This window comes from Oncorhynchus keta, chromosome 13 (assembly GCF_023373465.1).
Source record: "Oncorhynchus keta strain PuntledgeMale-10-30-2019 chromosome 13, Oket_V2, whole genome shotgun sequence".
NCBI classification, from domain to species: domain Eukaryota; kingdom Metazoa; phylum Chordata; class Actinopteri; order Salmoniformes; family Salmonidae; genus Oncorhynchus; species Oncorhynchus keta.
The window spans coordinates 43,405,923-43,422,932 of record NC_068433.1 but is presented as its reverse complement, the minus strand read 5'-3'; the positions used below and the strand labels follow the sequence as shown (position 1 = coordinate 43,422,932).

At 48.0% G+C, this 17,010-nt stretch overlaps 1 protein-coding gene across 2 annotated transcripts in view; it reads left to right on the top strand.

Moving 5' to 3' along the window:
- LOC118392380 (cadherin-like and PC-esterase domain-containing protein 1) overlaps positions 1 to 17,010 on the top strand; it is an 82,657-nt gene that overhangs the window by 58,865 nt on the left and 6,782 nt on the right. For both annotated transcript variants that reach the window (XM_052460226.1, XM_052460227.1), the window contains exons 15-16: positions 15,113 to 15,230; positions 15,780 to 15,916. In XM_052460226.1, coding sequence (XP_052316186.1) covers positions 15,113 to 15,230; positions 15,780 to 15,916 — 255 coding nt within the window. The remainder of the gene's footprint in view (positions 1 to 15,112; positions 15,231 to 15,779; positions 15,917 to 17,010) is intronic.

Here is a 17,010-nt window from a genome sequence, read left to right as displayed (position 1 = left end):
GCGGTCCTCATGAGAATCATGAGAAGTTCTTGAAATTTTCCGGATTGACTGACGTTCATGTCTAAAAGTAACGGACTTCCGTTTCTCTTTGCTTATTTGAGTTGTTCTTTCCATAATATGGACTTGGTCTTTTACCAAATCAGGCTATCTTCTGTATACCCCGCCCCCCCCACCTTGTCACAACACAACTGATTGGCTCAAACACAATAAGAAGGAAAGAAATTCCACGAATGAACTTTTAAGAAGGCACACCTGTTAATTGAAATGCATTCCAGGTGACTACCTCATGAAGCTGGTTGAGAGAATGCCAAGCTGTCATCAAGGCAAAGGGTGAATACTTTGAAGAATCTCAAATATAAAATATAGTTTATTTTTTTGGTTACTATATTATTCCATATGTGTTATTTCATAGTTTTGATGAGTTCACTATTATTCTACAATGTAGAAAATATAAAAATAAAGAAAAACCCTCTAATGAGTAGGTGTGTCCAAACCTTTGACTGGTACTGTACCTACTACCACACACACACACACACACACACACACACACACACACACACACACACACACACACACACACACACACACACACACACACACACACACACACACACACACACACACACACACACACACACACACACTATGGGCACATGGAGGTCCAGAGAGCAAGAGTTATGTAAACTTGGCAATGCCCACATTTCCACTGTCCTGACTTAATTTCCCGCTCCTCCATCTCTCACAGCACCTGTCTATGAGGGAATATCCTGATTTGGGAATATCGCTTACCTGACAACCACAGGATTCCCGAAACCGGAACTTTCCTAACGTCATCCTCCAGGAACAAACACAACCCTCTGTCTTCCCTCTTCTCTCACCCCTCTGTTCCTCTCACGCTCTTTCTCTCGCTCCATCACTCTCTCACTATTTCTCTTTCCCCTTTTTCCCCTCTGGATCAATGCATGGGCCTCCATGCTGTTACACAGTTAAATGAGGATGGTTGTCATGAGGACATGACAGATCTCTGGTCATGAAGGAGCAGTTAGGCTTAATGGCGTCACTCCTGGATCGCTGTTATTCCCGGTGGTGTCCCTGGCAGTGTTCCTGGCACGGGGAAATGGGAATGACGTCTGAGGAGAAGTGAGGCCAGCTCATAGTGGAGGGAAACCATAATGTTAAGATGTGTGGATTATGTTGGCAGGGAGAGTGACTTGTACAGTTTAAGGCACATTATCACATGGGAAAACACTCTTGAGTTTTAAGGCATATTAACAAGCGTATTAACATGCATGTATGTTCGCACACAAATGTGGGCATACACACAGAGAGAGAGTAGGCTATCACAGGATGGGTTTTTCAGCTGTGCTATGTGTTTGGTTTGGCCTTGCAGTTTGATGTTTGATTATACAGTGGTACTAGAGGTCGCTTGTACATTAGCTGACATAACTCTCACATACCCTCTTCCCTTAGCCTCTTGTTCAGCATCCATCTCATTCTTTTTCTTTCTCTCCGTCTGACTCCCCCCTTGTTTCTCTCGGATTCTGTGTGCCTCTCTCTCAGTCTCTCTCATTCGCACTGAGCACACACACCTCTGCATATTTGTATCTTTATTTAACTAGGCAAGTCAGTTAAGAACAAATTCTTACTTTCAATGACGGCCTAGGAACAGTGTGTTACCTGCCTTGTTCAGGGGCAGAACGACAGATTTTTACCTTGTCAGCTCGGGGATTCGATCTTGCAACCTTTCGGTTACTAGTCCAACCCTCTAACCACTAGGCTACTTGCCGCCCCACCTCTGCATATGTTCCTGTATGCGTCTGTCTCCTCATTAGGCATTGTTTCTGGGTGGTATTGTAAACTGGTAATGAGTTGTGTACTGTTGTTCTGATCAGAGGGTGGATGTGTGGGCGTTCCGCTGCCAGAACCCACTGTTCTCCTCCTTGCCCCCCCCCACCGCCTTCTCCCCGGAGCCGAGTCCAGCAGGCGCGGGGTTCGGCGGTTCCTCCAAAGGCCCAATAAACCATGTCATAAATCGGTTATAGGAAATGTATGCATTTGTTTCTGTGTGTGTTCTATCCCAATGAAAATGGAGCCCATGACAACCTAATTTAACCAGTCAACAACTTACGAATGAATTGTCTCACTTTGACTAGCCAAAACCTGTAGCTCTCGTTACTATGAACATTCACAAGCTCCAATATCTAGCATGTACACAAATCAATAAATATTGCAAAATACTATTTACTATCACAAAAAATAACAGTACACATTTCAGAACGTTTGCTTATAAAGGAATATCTGAGGTCTTAGACAGTGTTGGAGTGTTTAGGCCCTGCGTGTGCCAAGAAAAGCCTCCCTCTCACCAAAGCGTAAACATTGCTCTTTTGCTTTTACACGTTGCTATGGTAATGCCAAGCATGTCCAATGTGACGGTGTGGACTGTGGAATTACTGTTCAGCAGCAGGCATAGCCCTGGCAATCACACCGAGGATCACCCAAATATGAATAACACTGCTGCATATTCCCTCCAATTGCCCACAAGTCTCTGTTTCCACCTTTTAATCATCACTCAATCAGTGTAGTAACTCCACCTTATAGGAAATATTTCCCATATACACTCCCGACTCTGTTAAGTGCAGATCTGTAAACCTTGATTTGAAACGGTAAAAACAGAATCCTACTGCTATTAAACCTTTACAGATGTGGTTGGAACTTTATCCGGCTTCTGGCATGAGTAGTGGGCTCTGTTAAAAAGAGAAAAGGGGGTGTATGATCTAGTAAATGCAGCTCTATGCTCGCTCCCAATCAGGGGTTCCATTTAAGTGATTCCTGCCCCTGCGTCTCTCGTTTGTGGTCGCGGCAGGCCAATTATGGGTGCATGTTGCAATAACTGTACCATTATCCACCAGTCACTGTTACTTTGGCTCTCCTGCCATGATGACGTCGTTCTCTGAGTTTGGGATGTCTACTACTGACTGACTGGCTCACTAAGACTCTGGGCTTACCAAGACTTCTCAATCACTTTTAGTCCTCTTTCTCTCCGTCTTTGTCCCTGTGCCTTTGTTCCTGTCTCTCCAACTCGATTTCTATGTCTCTCTGTTCCCGTCTTTGTCTCTCTGTGTCTTTCTCTGCGCGCTCCTAACAACAACAAAGCTCGCAATGGACTGCCCATAAGAACTGGGCTGCCTAACCTTCCATTGGCCAGATCTGAGTCCCAGAAAACCAGTACAATTGTCAGGGTTTTCCTGTGGTGAAGTAGAGGAGGACCAAAACGCAGCGTGGTTATATTGACTCATGTTTAATAAAAACGGATTAACATGAACGCTACAAGACAATAAACGTGGAAAACCAAAAACAGCCCTATCTGGTGCAAAACACAGAGACAGGAACAATCACCCACAAAACCCAACACAAAACAGGCTACCTAAATATGGTTCCCAATAAGAGACAATGACTAACACCTGCCTCTGATTGAGAACCATATCAGGCCAAACATAGAAATAGACAAACCAGACACACAACATAGAATGCCCACCCAGCTCACGTCCTGACCAACACTAAAACAAGGAAAACACATACGAATGATGGACAGAACGTGACAGAACCCCCCCCAAGGTGCGGACTCCGAACGCACAACCTAAACCTATAGGGGAGGGTCTGGATGGGCATCTCTCCGCGGTGGCGGCTCTGGCGCTGGACGTGGAACCCACTCCATAATTGTCTTAGTCCACCTCCTTAGTGTCCCTTGAGTGGCGACCCTCGACGCTAACCTTGGCCTAGGAAACCTAACAATGGGCCCCACTGGACTGAGGTAGCTCGGGACCAAGGGGAAGCTCGGGACCGAGGGGAAGCTCGGGAGTGAGGGGAAGCTCGGGAGTGAGAGGAAGCTCGGGAGTGAGAGGAAGCTCGGGAGTGAGAGGAAGCTCGGGAGTGTGAGGAAGCTCGGGAGTGAGAGGAAGCTCAGGCAGGTTGATGGATCTACCAGATCCTGGCTGGCTGGTGGTTCCGGCAGATCCTGGCTGACTGGCAGATCCTGGCTGACTGGCGGATCCTGGCTGACTAGCGGATCTGGCAGATCCTGGCTGACTGGCACTTCTGGCGGATCCTGGCTGACTGGTGGATCCTGGCAGACTGGCGGATCCTGGCTGAACGGCGGATCTAACTGATCCTGGCCGACTGGCAGATCCTGGCCGACTGGCATATCCTGGCCGACTGGCACTTCTGGCGGATCCTGGCTGACTGGTGGATCCTGGCAGACTGGCGGATCCTGGCTGAACGGCGGATCTAACTGATCCTGGCCGACTGGCAGATCCTGGCCGACTGGCAGATCCTGGCTGAATGGCGGATCTAACTGATCCTGGCTGACTGGCAGATCCTGGCCGACTGGCGGATCCTGGCCGACTGGCGGATCCTGGCCGACTGGCAGATCCTGGCCGACTGGCAGTTCTGGCGGATCCTGGCAGACTGGCGGATCCTGGCAGACTGGCAGATCCTGGCTGACTGGCAGATCCTCGCTGACTGGCAGATCCTCGCTGACTGGCAGTTCTGGCAGACTGGTGGATCCTGGCAGACTGGTGGATCCTGGCAGACTGGTGGATCCTGGCAGACTGGCAGTTCTGGCGGATCCTGGCACACTGGCGGATCCTGGCTGAATGGGGGATCACTGGCAGATCTGGAAGATCCTGGCAGACTGGCGGATCCTAGCTGACTGGCAGATCCTGGCCGACTGGCAGATCGGGCAGATCCTGGCTGACTGGCACTTCTGGCGGATCCTGGCTGAATGGCGGATCTAACTGATCCTGGCCGACTGGCAGATCCTGGCCGACTGGCGGATCCTGGCTGACTGGCATTCCTGGCCGATTGGCAGATCCTGGCCGACTGGCAGTTCTGGCGGATCCTGGACGACTGGCGGATCCTGGCTGACTGGCGGATCCTGGCAGACTGGCGGATCCTGGCAGACTGGCGGATCCTGGCAGACTGGCGGATCTAACTGATCCTGGCTGACTGGCGGATCCTGGCCGACTGGCGGATCCTGGCAGACTGGCGGATCCTGGCAGACTGGCGGATCCTGGGAGACTGGCGGATCCTGGGAGACTGGCGGATCCTGGGAGACTGGCGGATCCTGGGAGACTGGCGGATCCTGGGAGACTGGCGGATCCTGGGAGACTGGCGGATCCTGGGAGACTGGCGGATCCTGGTAGACTGGCGGATCCTGGCCGACTGGCAGATCGGGCAGATCCTGGCTGAATGGCGGATCTAACTGATCCTGGCTGACTGGCAGATCCTGGCCGACTGGCGGATCCTGGCTGACTGGCAGATCCTGGCTGACTGGCAGATCCTGGCTGACTGGCAGATCCTGGGCTGGCAGATCCTGGTGGATCCTGGCAGAGATCCTGGCAGACTGGCAGTTCTGGCGGATCCTGGCACACTGGCGGATCCTGGCTGAATGGCGGATCCTGGCTGAATGGCGGATCTAACTGATCCTGGCCGCCTGGGGGATCCTGGCTGACTGGCAGATCCTGGCCGACTGGCAGATCCTGGCCGACTGGCAGATCCTGGCCGACTGGTGGATCCTGGCTGACTGGTGGATCCTGGCAGACTGGCAGTTCTGGCGGATCCTGGCACACTGGCGGATCCTGGCTGAATGGCGGATCCTGGCTGAATGGCGGATCTAACTGATCCTGGCAGACTGGCGGATCCTGGCTGACTGGCAGATCCTGGCCAACTGGCAGATCGGGCAGATGCTGGCTGACTGGCCCTTCTGGCGGATTCTGGCTGAATGGCGGATCTAACTGATCCTGGCCGACTGGCGGATCCTGGCCGACTGGCGGATCCTGGCCGACTGGCGGATCCTGGCAGACTGGCGGATTTAACTGATCCTGGCTGACTGGCAGATCCTGGCCGACTGGCAGATCCTGGCCGACTGGCAGATCCTGGCCGACTGGCAGATCTGGCGGATCCTGGCAGATCTGGCGGATCCTGGCAGACTGGCGGATCGGGCAGATCCTGGCTGACTGGCACTTCTGGCGGATCCTGGCTGAATGGCGGATCTAACTGATCCTGGCTGACTGGCAGATCCTGGCCGACTGGCGGATCCTGGCCGACTGGCGGATCCTGGCCGACTGGCGGATCCTGGCTGACTGGCGGATCTGGCAGATCCTGGCCGACTGGCGGATCCTGGCCGACTGGCAGATCCTGGCCGACTGGCGGATCCTGGCCGACTGGCGGATCCTGGCAGACTGGCGGCACTGGCGGCGCTGGGCAGACTGGCGGCTCTGGGCAGACTGGTAGCTCAGACGGCACTGGGCAGACGGGTAGCTCAGACGGCACTGGGCAGACTGGCAGTACTGGCGGCGCTGGGCAGACTGGCGGCGCTGGGCAGACTGGTAGCTCAGACGGCGCTGGGCAGACGGGTAGCTCAGACGGCGCTGGGCAGACTGGCTGCACTGGCGGCGCTGGGCAGACTGGTAGCTCAGACGGCGCAGGGCAGACGGGCGGCACTGGTGGCGCTGGGCAGACTGGCGGCACTGGCGGCGCTTGGCAGACTGGAGAAAAAGGCTCTGGTAGCGCTGGACTGAGGAGCACTGGTGCCTCTGGAATGAGGGGCTCTGGCGCCTCTGGCATGAGGGGCGGTAGCTCTGACAGCGCCGGACAGGCGGGAGACTCTGGCTGCGCTGGAGAGGAGGAAGGCTCCGGCAGCGCTGGACAGGCGGGACGCACTGTAGGCCTGATGCGTGGTGCTGGCACTGGTATGCCGTGCATACTATGCCAAACCAACAGCTTTCTTTCTACTCTGTCCAATACATCCTCCACACTCTCAGACTCAGCACTCTGCTTCGCCGACAGCTCCAATTCCATCCATGGCTCTGCCCAGGGTCCTTTTCCATCAAGGATCTCCTCCCAAGTCCATTTATCCAAATAGTACAGCATCTCCCACTGCTGCTGCTGCTGCTCCTGTTGCTGCTGCCTCTGTTCCTTCTCCTGCTGCTGCTTTTGCCGTTGCCCGTTACCACGCCGCTTGGTCCTTGGTTGGTGGGTGATTCTGTAAGGGTTTTCCTGTGGTGAAGTAGAGGAGGACCAAAACGCAGCGTGGTTATATTGACTCATGCTTAATAAAAACGGATAAACATGAACACTACAAGACAAACGTGGAAAACCAAAAACATCCCTATCTGGTGCAAAACACAGAGACAGGAACAATCACCCACAAAACCCAACACAAAACAGGCTACCTAAATATGGTTCCCAATCAGAGACAATGACTAACACCTGCCTCTGACTGAGAACCATATCATGCCAAACATAGAAATAGACAAACCAGACACACAACATAGAATGCCCACCCAGCTCACGTCCTGACCAACACTAAAACAAGGAAAACACATACGAACGATGGACAGAACGTGACAACAATACCAGATTTAAGTTGAATACCGGACACAAACAAACCCTTGTTGAACCTCTGGGGTTGGGTTGGGATGACTCAGTCCTGGCCTGGACTCTTGTTGTACGTTTCCCAGGTTCTCCAGTTCTGGTCCTCAATGCAGTGGATCTATAGCGCTCTCATGGCTCCATTTCACTTAGTACGGGCTTGTGTTTGCGGCTAACTCTCATATTAGCTTTAGCTACTCATGCTCTGATGATCTTTACACGGTCATAGGGACTGGTCATCTCAGCCTGCGGTTTCCAGAGGTCACTCTGTTGCCAGGTTACATCATGGTTGTGGATGTGAAGGAAGGAATGTATGGTTACAACATACTTGAGATGACCACACCATCATTATATGTATTATGTGATTGGTAGTAAAGTCTCCTAATGGTGGCTCTGATGGTTCCAAGTTCCTCCATGAACAGAGCACTTTCAGGCTGAGAGTTGGGAATGGATGTAGATGAATAACCTAGTTGGGGAAGTCATTGTTTTCCCATAGAAACAGAATGCATGGAATTGAAACATATTTTTTTATCCCCCGTGAAATTTCATGAATTAAAATTCTGGCGCAATTGTGATTGTACTTGTAGGAATCTGTGTACATATCTTACACTGGCTTCGCTGAGAGGCTGGGAAAGTCCTTGTGAGCTGCAAGGGATTGAACATTTGGCCGTGTGGATATCGCTGTGTGGCAGACACATTCCAGATTGGCTGACCATTGTTTTCTCAGGGATCTGGCTGGGTTTCTTTCCCCTTTTGAGACTCTGTCTCATGTACTTCATAGTGCCATCATGGGACTTCCTACCAAAAGGTCTTGATGTCTTCTATCATGATTTTGTTGTATATGTTTGTTCATACATTCCAGTGTGACGCATTGTACAGGTATTACTCGCTTGTATTTTTTATTGAACCTTTAATTAAGCAGGAAAAGCCCATTGAGGCCCAGAGGAGCCGCTGCAACATGATACACACACACACTCTGCCCCTAAGAAGTGTGTGTGTGTGTGTGTGTGTGTGTGTGTGTGTGTGTGTGTGTGTGTGTGTGTGTGCGTGCGCGTATGTATGTGGGTTAGAGGGTCACTGATTGATAAGGATGTGTGTGTGGTAATAAATGTGTGTTTGTGTGTGTGTATCATGTTGCGGCGGCTCCTCTGTGGTTCTGGGGTAGAGGTCTGAGCGTTAGAGCTGTCAGTTCAGAACTCTTCTCATTTCCTCTGTGTGTAATAAGGAACTCTTATCTGATGGCTGACCATATGCATTCTGAAAGACTGTTATACTGCTGTGCGTGTGCGTGTGATGATCTCCTAATCGTATAGCCCTATTCATGCAATATCCCGTATCTCCTTTGGGATATTGCTAGACATTTTTATAAGCTCTACTTTGATGTTTAGAGTGGCTGGAGACTGGTGTACACACAACAAACTTCTCAGAAGTCCGGCTTTTTCTCTACCATGTCCCACAGCAATTTTCCCTGTCATTACAATCACATGATATGACAAACTTGTTTATATTCATCCCATAATTCTTTGATAGTCCTCTTCCATGCGTGACTGGTGGTAGGATTCCACTCTTCCGCTTGGACCACTGGGAGTGTGATCAGAAGACATCTGGGAAGCTCAGAGCGTGGTAGACATGAACACCCAGGGCCCTGGAGGGAACCTAGTGGAACCTGCATCCTCCCACATTCTGTGGTGTGGTTCTTGGTCACTGTATCTGTCTGCAATAATGACTTGGTGATGTAATGACTGAAGGGGAACCCATTCCATGGTTTATGGTCTATCCCTATGGTCTAATCAATGTCACTCTAACAAGGGTTGTTTATGTCTTCAAGACCATGTCCGTGTTCAACAGTTACATAGTGACCAGTGATTCATTTTGATTGGACAGCCAATGGTTTGTGAGGGCTACGGTGCATCAGAGAGGCTGGTTTGATCAGATGCATGCTTAGGGAAGTAGTACGTATTACAGGGATGTGTGTGTGTGTGTGTCATTCTCTAATGGGTTGAATATTCCACTCTTTCATTCGTCCTCCCTAACTCCCTCCTCCCATTCATTCCCACACCGGAGAGTAAAATGTAATTTTCCCACAAGAACTAAAATAACATTTCCTCAGATCGCAGGCAGCAGTCTTGTTAACATGTCGACATTTGTGAAATACATGGCGTATATACTTCAACTCGGGTAGAAGTGAAAACAGTATTCTAGCAGCCAGAAAATACTCTACCCTTTCGTTCTTTTCCCCTCTCTCACTAGAAACGAATAACAAAAGCCAATACAATACACACGATTTGACAAAAATGGATGTTGTGCAGTTTTTAGGGCAAGAAAACAACTAGTCTGCCAGAGAATACTTGTCTACGTGTACGTGGCCGTTTAGTGTTTTCCTTCTGTTGTTGGGATATGGTGGGGAGCCCAGAAAGACCTATGGAAAATCAAGGGTTTATCCCCAAGCGTGACAGATAGGATTACAACCTAATAGCATCTGATCAAATCCTATTGATGACAGATTATATGAAATGCTCTTTAACCCTTTACACTCGTGGGAATTGGCCTATATGGATAGGCCTACATGGAAATGTTTCTTACAGGAGAAATATGAAAAGCATATGCCTAACCATGGTAGCAATTGAAAGGGATCAGGTTTGAGGTTATGGGAAAGTGATTAGACCAACATTGAGGACACAACAGTTCACCAAGACTGAATCCAAACATTTCACTGTTGATTGTATGTGCATTTTACATTTACTGTACTTTGGACACATGTATTGATTAACGAAATCGGAAAACACTCTGGATACATTCAGTAACGTGGGGTAGATGCAACGTAAGACAAAAAAAATGACATGGGTTTGAGTGAGAGGACTAACTGGTGTCTCCAAGTGGACACACCTCTTCAACGTGGACACACCTCTTCCTATGTAATTTCAATACACTTTTATCTCAAAGAAGAGTCTTTAACTATAAGGTGCTTCTTTTTTAAAAATCTCTCCTAGCCGTGCCTTTGAGGAACTAGAGCAAGCACACTTGTAGTTGTTTCGTTTGGAACACTGCCCTGCATCCCCTCCATCACACAATTACTGTTGTTGTATACGCAATCTAAAAACGGCCCATTTTTTTAAATCTCTAACTGGGTCAGGTGGGCATCGTTTGAAAGCTTGTTCTGGTGCTAATATGACTAGCTAAATTATAAATGACGAAGCTTTCTGAGGTCAATTCAGAGAAACAGATCGTAATTTTGTCATGGTTGCATTCGGGACAACCCAGGGTATGACGTCAGGTCATCTCGTCGTGGTCATAAACACGTTCAATGTTAGTTTTATGATATGGAAATGTGAAGTGCACATTTGGACTCACAGGTGTTTGGCTTGCTAGTATGACATTAAATCGGTATTTATTATAATCCTCAACGTCTTTCAAAATACAATGAGTCCTCTTAATTTACAGCATTTCCCTCACTCAGAAGACAACATTTTGCCCAATTAGCAGGAGGGATGGGGGGAACCTCTTGTCGCGCGCTGTGCTCAAGTTCAGAAGGGCTGTCAGTCAAAACCCATAGGTCTGAAGTCATTTATAGCATGTTACTGTACAGCCACTGCGTTCCAATTTAGGCGCTTATCAGTGCCCAAATCTGTCATTTTCAATCCGTATAAGGGTATGAGCATAAAGGGCCTCAGATGTAATCTGCATTAGGGAGAAATAGGGTCACAGGCCGCCCCACACCCGTTGTCACTGTTTTTGTTGACGTACTGAGGAGCGTCGCGCAGCATGGTACAAAGAAATGGCAGTACATAGTGTGCGACGACGTCAGAGGGGGAAAAACAGTGGTGGTTGTTTTGCGGTAACTTCTTTTGTTGTTGTAGTATCACAAACGGACGTGGCGGTTTCACCATTAAGGACTCCAGCTTTTAAGGTGGCTGTTCAAGCTGTCACAATAGGTTGTGTCAACCACCTAAAACGGGCTTTAATAACGTTGCAGATTATAAATTGTTACCTCGGAATGTCTCTCTCATTATTATATATACTGTATTGCATTTACTCTGAAGATCTTTACGGATCAATGAAACCGGTAAAGCCCAAGTTATTTTGCTCAAGGCTGGTATTTCTATTGTATTTCGATGATGATATTTACAACACTTTTTACTGGTTGATTTATTTTATTTCCACTGTGTTCTTTGGGAGTCTGAAGCTCTCCTATAACCATAAAATGTACTCTCTGAGGAGAGGAATCCAGGGCTTTACAGTATAACTGCCCTGAAGGAACTCCAGAGCTCTGTTGCGTTGTCAGAACTTACAGTGTATCTCAGCAGTCTTTCTAGGGATTGGCCTGTCATCTCAACAGCAGCCAACAAGCACTGGAAGACCCGGCATGAAGACTGAGGTGAAAGAGATTTCCCCTAGCTTTATTGTTTTATACAGTCGTATTGTTTTATTCAGGATTAGACCGAGCCTATCTTCAGAGGAGTGATTTTTGGAGTGTGTGTTTGTACACTCCTATGCCTGGGTGTGTTTACCTTGTGCTACTACTTCTCAAGCTGAGCGTTATCCGAGCTCCCTGTCACGCCCTGGTCGAAGTATTTTGTGTTTATCTTTATTTATTTGGTCAGGCCAGGGTGTGGCATGGGTTTGTGTATGTGGTGTGTATGTATTGGGATTGTAGCTAGTGGGGTGTTCTGGTTAAGTCTATGGCTGTCTGGAGTGGTTCTCAATCAGAGGCAGGTGTTTATCGTTGTCTCTGATTGGGAACCATATTTAGGCAGCCATATTCTTTGAGTTTGTTACTGTCTTGATGTCCTTATTCTGTGTGTATGTGCACCAGTATTAGGCTGTTTCGGTTTTCGTTACGTTTTGTAGTGTTTAATATAGATTCGTGTTACGTTTGTTTAATAAACATGGATCGCAATCTACACGCTGCATTTTGGTCCGACTCTCCTTCACACCTAGAAAACCGTTACACTCCCTCCCTGCTTGCCAGATTCAGCTGGCATTCCTGCCCTACTGTTGACGCATTGACAGGAAAAGCTTGATACCCTTTTGAGACATATAATTCCCCAAATATTTATTATATCCCCAAATATTTATTATTTTGTGTGTTATTCCTTTTTCCCCCAATTAACTTTTTGTTCCAATCTCAACCCCTACTTGTCTTCCTACTAAGCTGGCTTCTCTAATGAGTAGGGTCCTCTTGGTCCTGGAGGATTGGAGTCGGTAGATTGACCAGCCTTTGTGTCTGCTCCAACAAAGGCAGGTAGTGGTGTCTTAACAAGGCCACTTGGCACAGAGACAAGCAGCTATGATCTAATGGAGAGCACGGTTGGATTAGCTGTGTGTGTGTGTGTGGGGGGGATTAGCACTCCCTTGTATCGAGGTTGGTTAGCATAGCTCTTTGATCAATGCAGATTACTGTAGTGTTGGACTCAGACCCTTATAACCAAGTCACCCCCCCCCCACACACACACACACACACTACATTCTCCTCTGAAGTACTGCTCTCTAATCCCTCGGTGGCCACAAACCATCTCTTGGTTTTCAGCACTTTATTAACCGAATGTGACGTTAGGAGAGTCCTATTGGGGAGCCTGGCTGAGAATTGACGGTCCATGAATCAGGGGTTTTCACTGAGGGCTGGTGTCGGGGGATGCTATTAAAGCTCCCTGTTGGAGAATTATTTTTAAGGGGGGGGGGAGAACTTGACATCAGATAAATGTTGGTCTATATGCGTTGAGAGAAAGAGAGGGAAAAAGATTGAGAAAGAGCAGAGAAAATATATATACTGTATATACAGATCTTTTTTACGTGGCAGCGAGACTCTCCGGTCCGTTTTAAGAAGAGGGATGGAGGGAAGGATGAAAGGTGGCCGCGGTGCGTTTCCTCCATAACGGCGGTTGAGCTGTGGCCCCAGGCGGCTCCCTCAGACCCCAGGGCCTCTGTGTTTGTGGCGTGTACACTGTGCACAGGTACGAACAAGAAAATCCCTGTTAAGTTGTCTTGTGGCACTTTGTTGAGAGCTGCGCCGGAGCCGTGGGGAATGTGGTGTGGACGTGTGAACTGAAGACCCTCAGAGGGAGGTTGGGTGTGTGTGTGTGAGATTCAGTTTCTTCATGGCCCTTTTGAAAGGGGAAGTGTATGGGTGTAAGTGTGTGTGTGTGGGGGGGGGCATCTATGTTTGTGTGTGAGGTTCAGTCGCGTCGCAAGCCCGATATAAGAGGAGGGGCCTGGCGGTGTCTCTGTACTCAGGGCCAGACGGTCGGGCGGCTCCCACGGGGGCCCCTGCGATACATAGCTTCCCGGCCGCTGTCGTTCATCTGGTTAGGTTTGTTTGACCTCTGACCCCTCACCTCCAACCATTTGAACCCCCACCACCACCAACCTCAAGGAGATGGACACAGCGCCCACCGCCAAGCTCTCTAATACCGAAGGGAAGAGAGAAGGAAGGGAGTGATGGAGAGAAATGAGCTGAGTAAAGAAGTGAAAGATTGTGAGAAAAGAGAGCGCCCAAAGAGAGATGGAAACACAGTGAGTGAGGTAATGGCAGAAAGGTCATTACCATTACCTGGTAATTACGGGTTAAATAAAATAAAAATTGAGACAGGGATGACTCAGTGGTCGGAGACTGGTTTTACAGTAACTGCCTCCCATAACTCAAACAGAGAGGGGAAAACATGATCATTCCTATCAGTACACAACTACAGCTATGAAAGCCTTTGACAATGGAGATTTCCATCGTCTATATGGTTGCATAAATGGTCAGATGAGTTGAATTGTTGAATTAATATGGTCATAAATCTACCCCAACCTTCCATTTGCGTTACTGTGTTTCATTGTGACAACATGGATACTAGAACAATAGCACTGAATGGATACTAGAACAATACTACTGAATGGATACTAGAACAATGGCACTGAATGGATACTAGAACAATAGCAGTGAATGGATACTAGAACAATAGCACTGAATGGATACTAGAACAATAGCACTGAATGGATACTAGAACAATAACAGTGAATGGATACTAGAACAATAGCACTGAATGGATACTAGAACAATACTACTGAATGGATACAAGAACAATACCACTGAATGGATACGAGAACAATAGCAGTGAATGGATACTAGAACAATAGCACTGAATGGATACTAGAACAATAGCACTGAATGGATAATAGAACAATAGCACTGAATGGATAATAGAACAATAGCACTGAATGGATACTAGAACAATAGCACTGAATGGATACTAGAACAATAGCACTGAACGGAAACTAGAACAATAGCACTGAATGGATACTAGAACAATAGCACTGAATGGATAATAGAACGATAGCACTGAATGGATACTAGAACAATAGCACTGAATGGATACTAGAACAATAGCACTGAACGGAAACTAGAACAATAGCACTGAATGGATACTAGAACAATAGCACTGAATGGAAACCACAACAATAGCACTGAATGGATACTGGAATAATGGCACTGAATGGATACTAGAACAATAGCACTGAATGGATACTAGAACGATAGCACTGAATGGATACTAGAACAATAGCACTGAATGGAAACCACAACAATAGCACTGAATGGATACCAGACTACAACATCTCAACATGGAGTTCCCTCAGCCTCCCAGTACAATGGACCATTCCTCATAATCTCATCTCTCTCTCTCACCCTGTGTCTACGCAGGACTGTGGCCTGGTGGTGCAACCAGATCAGCCCTGTGGTTTGGAGCCACTCCCTGGGCCACTCTTTCCAGGCGAGCCCCAGGCCCCAACTCGGCCCTGCATCTCTGGGGATGTACCAGGTCTGTCCCCCATCAAAGATATCACTTCACATTGTTTTTATAGATTACATTTCCTACATAGCTGAAAGGCTTTATTAATTACTGTCAGAAAAAATATTTTACTACAGGATCCTCAGAAATGTTCTACTTAGAAATGATTCTCATGGCTCTGAAATGTTATGCACACGTGCCCAGATGTCCATATGAAACCCTGCTGTGTGTGTATCTGTACAAGGCTGATTTAAGCGGCCAACACACTCTGCCCTCTGATTGAAGTGCAAAAGGTCAGAGGTTAAACTCAGCTATTAAATCCAATATCCTACCCTGCAGGGCAGAGAATAAATGTCAGCAGGGAGAGCAATGTGACGTGTCTGTGAAGAATTATAACTCTCACAGTGTGTGAGAGTTGTGAAAAGTCTGTCTAGATTTTGTTAATGGAAATAGTTTATTAATGAATATAGATGTGTTTTTTGGAGCAGGAACAATTAACCACTTCATTCACTTCTGGTTGTCTGATTGCCTGTCCTTCTCTCTTCATTTCTTTCCTTCCCTCTCTTTTTCTCTACCCAGGTCGTTGGGTGGTTCCTTGCCTCAGCTGTGCCGACAACCGGACCTGTGACTGGAGAGAGGTTGTCTGGCAACCCGAGGGCTGTTACCACCCCTTGCTGGACCTCCCCCAGCTGCAGGACTGCATGATGTACAGGAAGGTAAGCCCTAAGACAGGGGATAGGCAACTAAATTCATCAGTGGGGTGCTTTTTGTCAAGGTGGATGGTCGTGGGGCCAGAACATAATTATAATAATTTTTTTAACTGCAAATTGACCACAACTAAGAAGAGAACAATCATGTCATACCTTGTTTACACTGAGACACAATCACATACACTACATGGCCAAAAGTACACCACTCCATGGCCGAGTAGCCGCACACTAGTCTAAGATCACCATGCACAATGCCAAGCGTCGGCTGGAGTGGTGTAAAGCTCGCCGCCATTCAACTCTGGAGCAGTGGAAACTTGTTCTCTGTTCTCGCTACAGCATACAATGACATTCTAGACGAGTCTGTGATTCTTACTTTGTGGCAACAGTTTAGAGAAGGCCCTTTCCTGTTTCAGCATGACTATGCCCCCGTGCACAAAACTAGGTCCATACAGAATGGTTTGTCCAGAGCAGTGTCAAAGAACTTGACTGGCCTGCACAGAGCCCTGATCTCAACCCCATCGAACACCTTTGGAATGAATTTGAACGCCGACTTCGAGCCAGGCCTAATCACCCAACATCATTCCTCAACCTCACTAATGCTCTTGTGGCTGAACGGAAGCAAGTCCCCACAGCAATGTTCCAACATCGATTGGCAAGCCTTCCCAGAAGAGGCTGTTATAGCAGCAAAGGGGGAACCAACTCCATGTTAATGCCCATGATTTTGGAATGAGATGTTCGACAAGCAGTGTATGTCCATAGTCCATGACCTGAGTTCAGGCACTGCTCTCACGTCCCTAGCTAGCTCTCTTCTCAGGTTACTGTCCCACAACAGTACAGATTACAAATGAGCTTGTTCCCCAAAAACGGGAGGTAGGTGGGGTAGGTTAGCAGCGGGCGCTAACTGGGTGCTAACTAGGCGCTAACAAGGCCCTCCAGCTGAGTCATAAAATACGACACATGGATCCAGACAGACAGCAGTGCCGACAGATTCAGTGAGAGTGATAATATTTTCCACATGCATAAAACTTTCGCATGTGCACACACACACACACACACACACTATGTCTATGTTTGTGAGAGATATTGCACAGGGGATAACA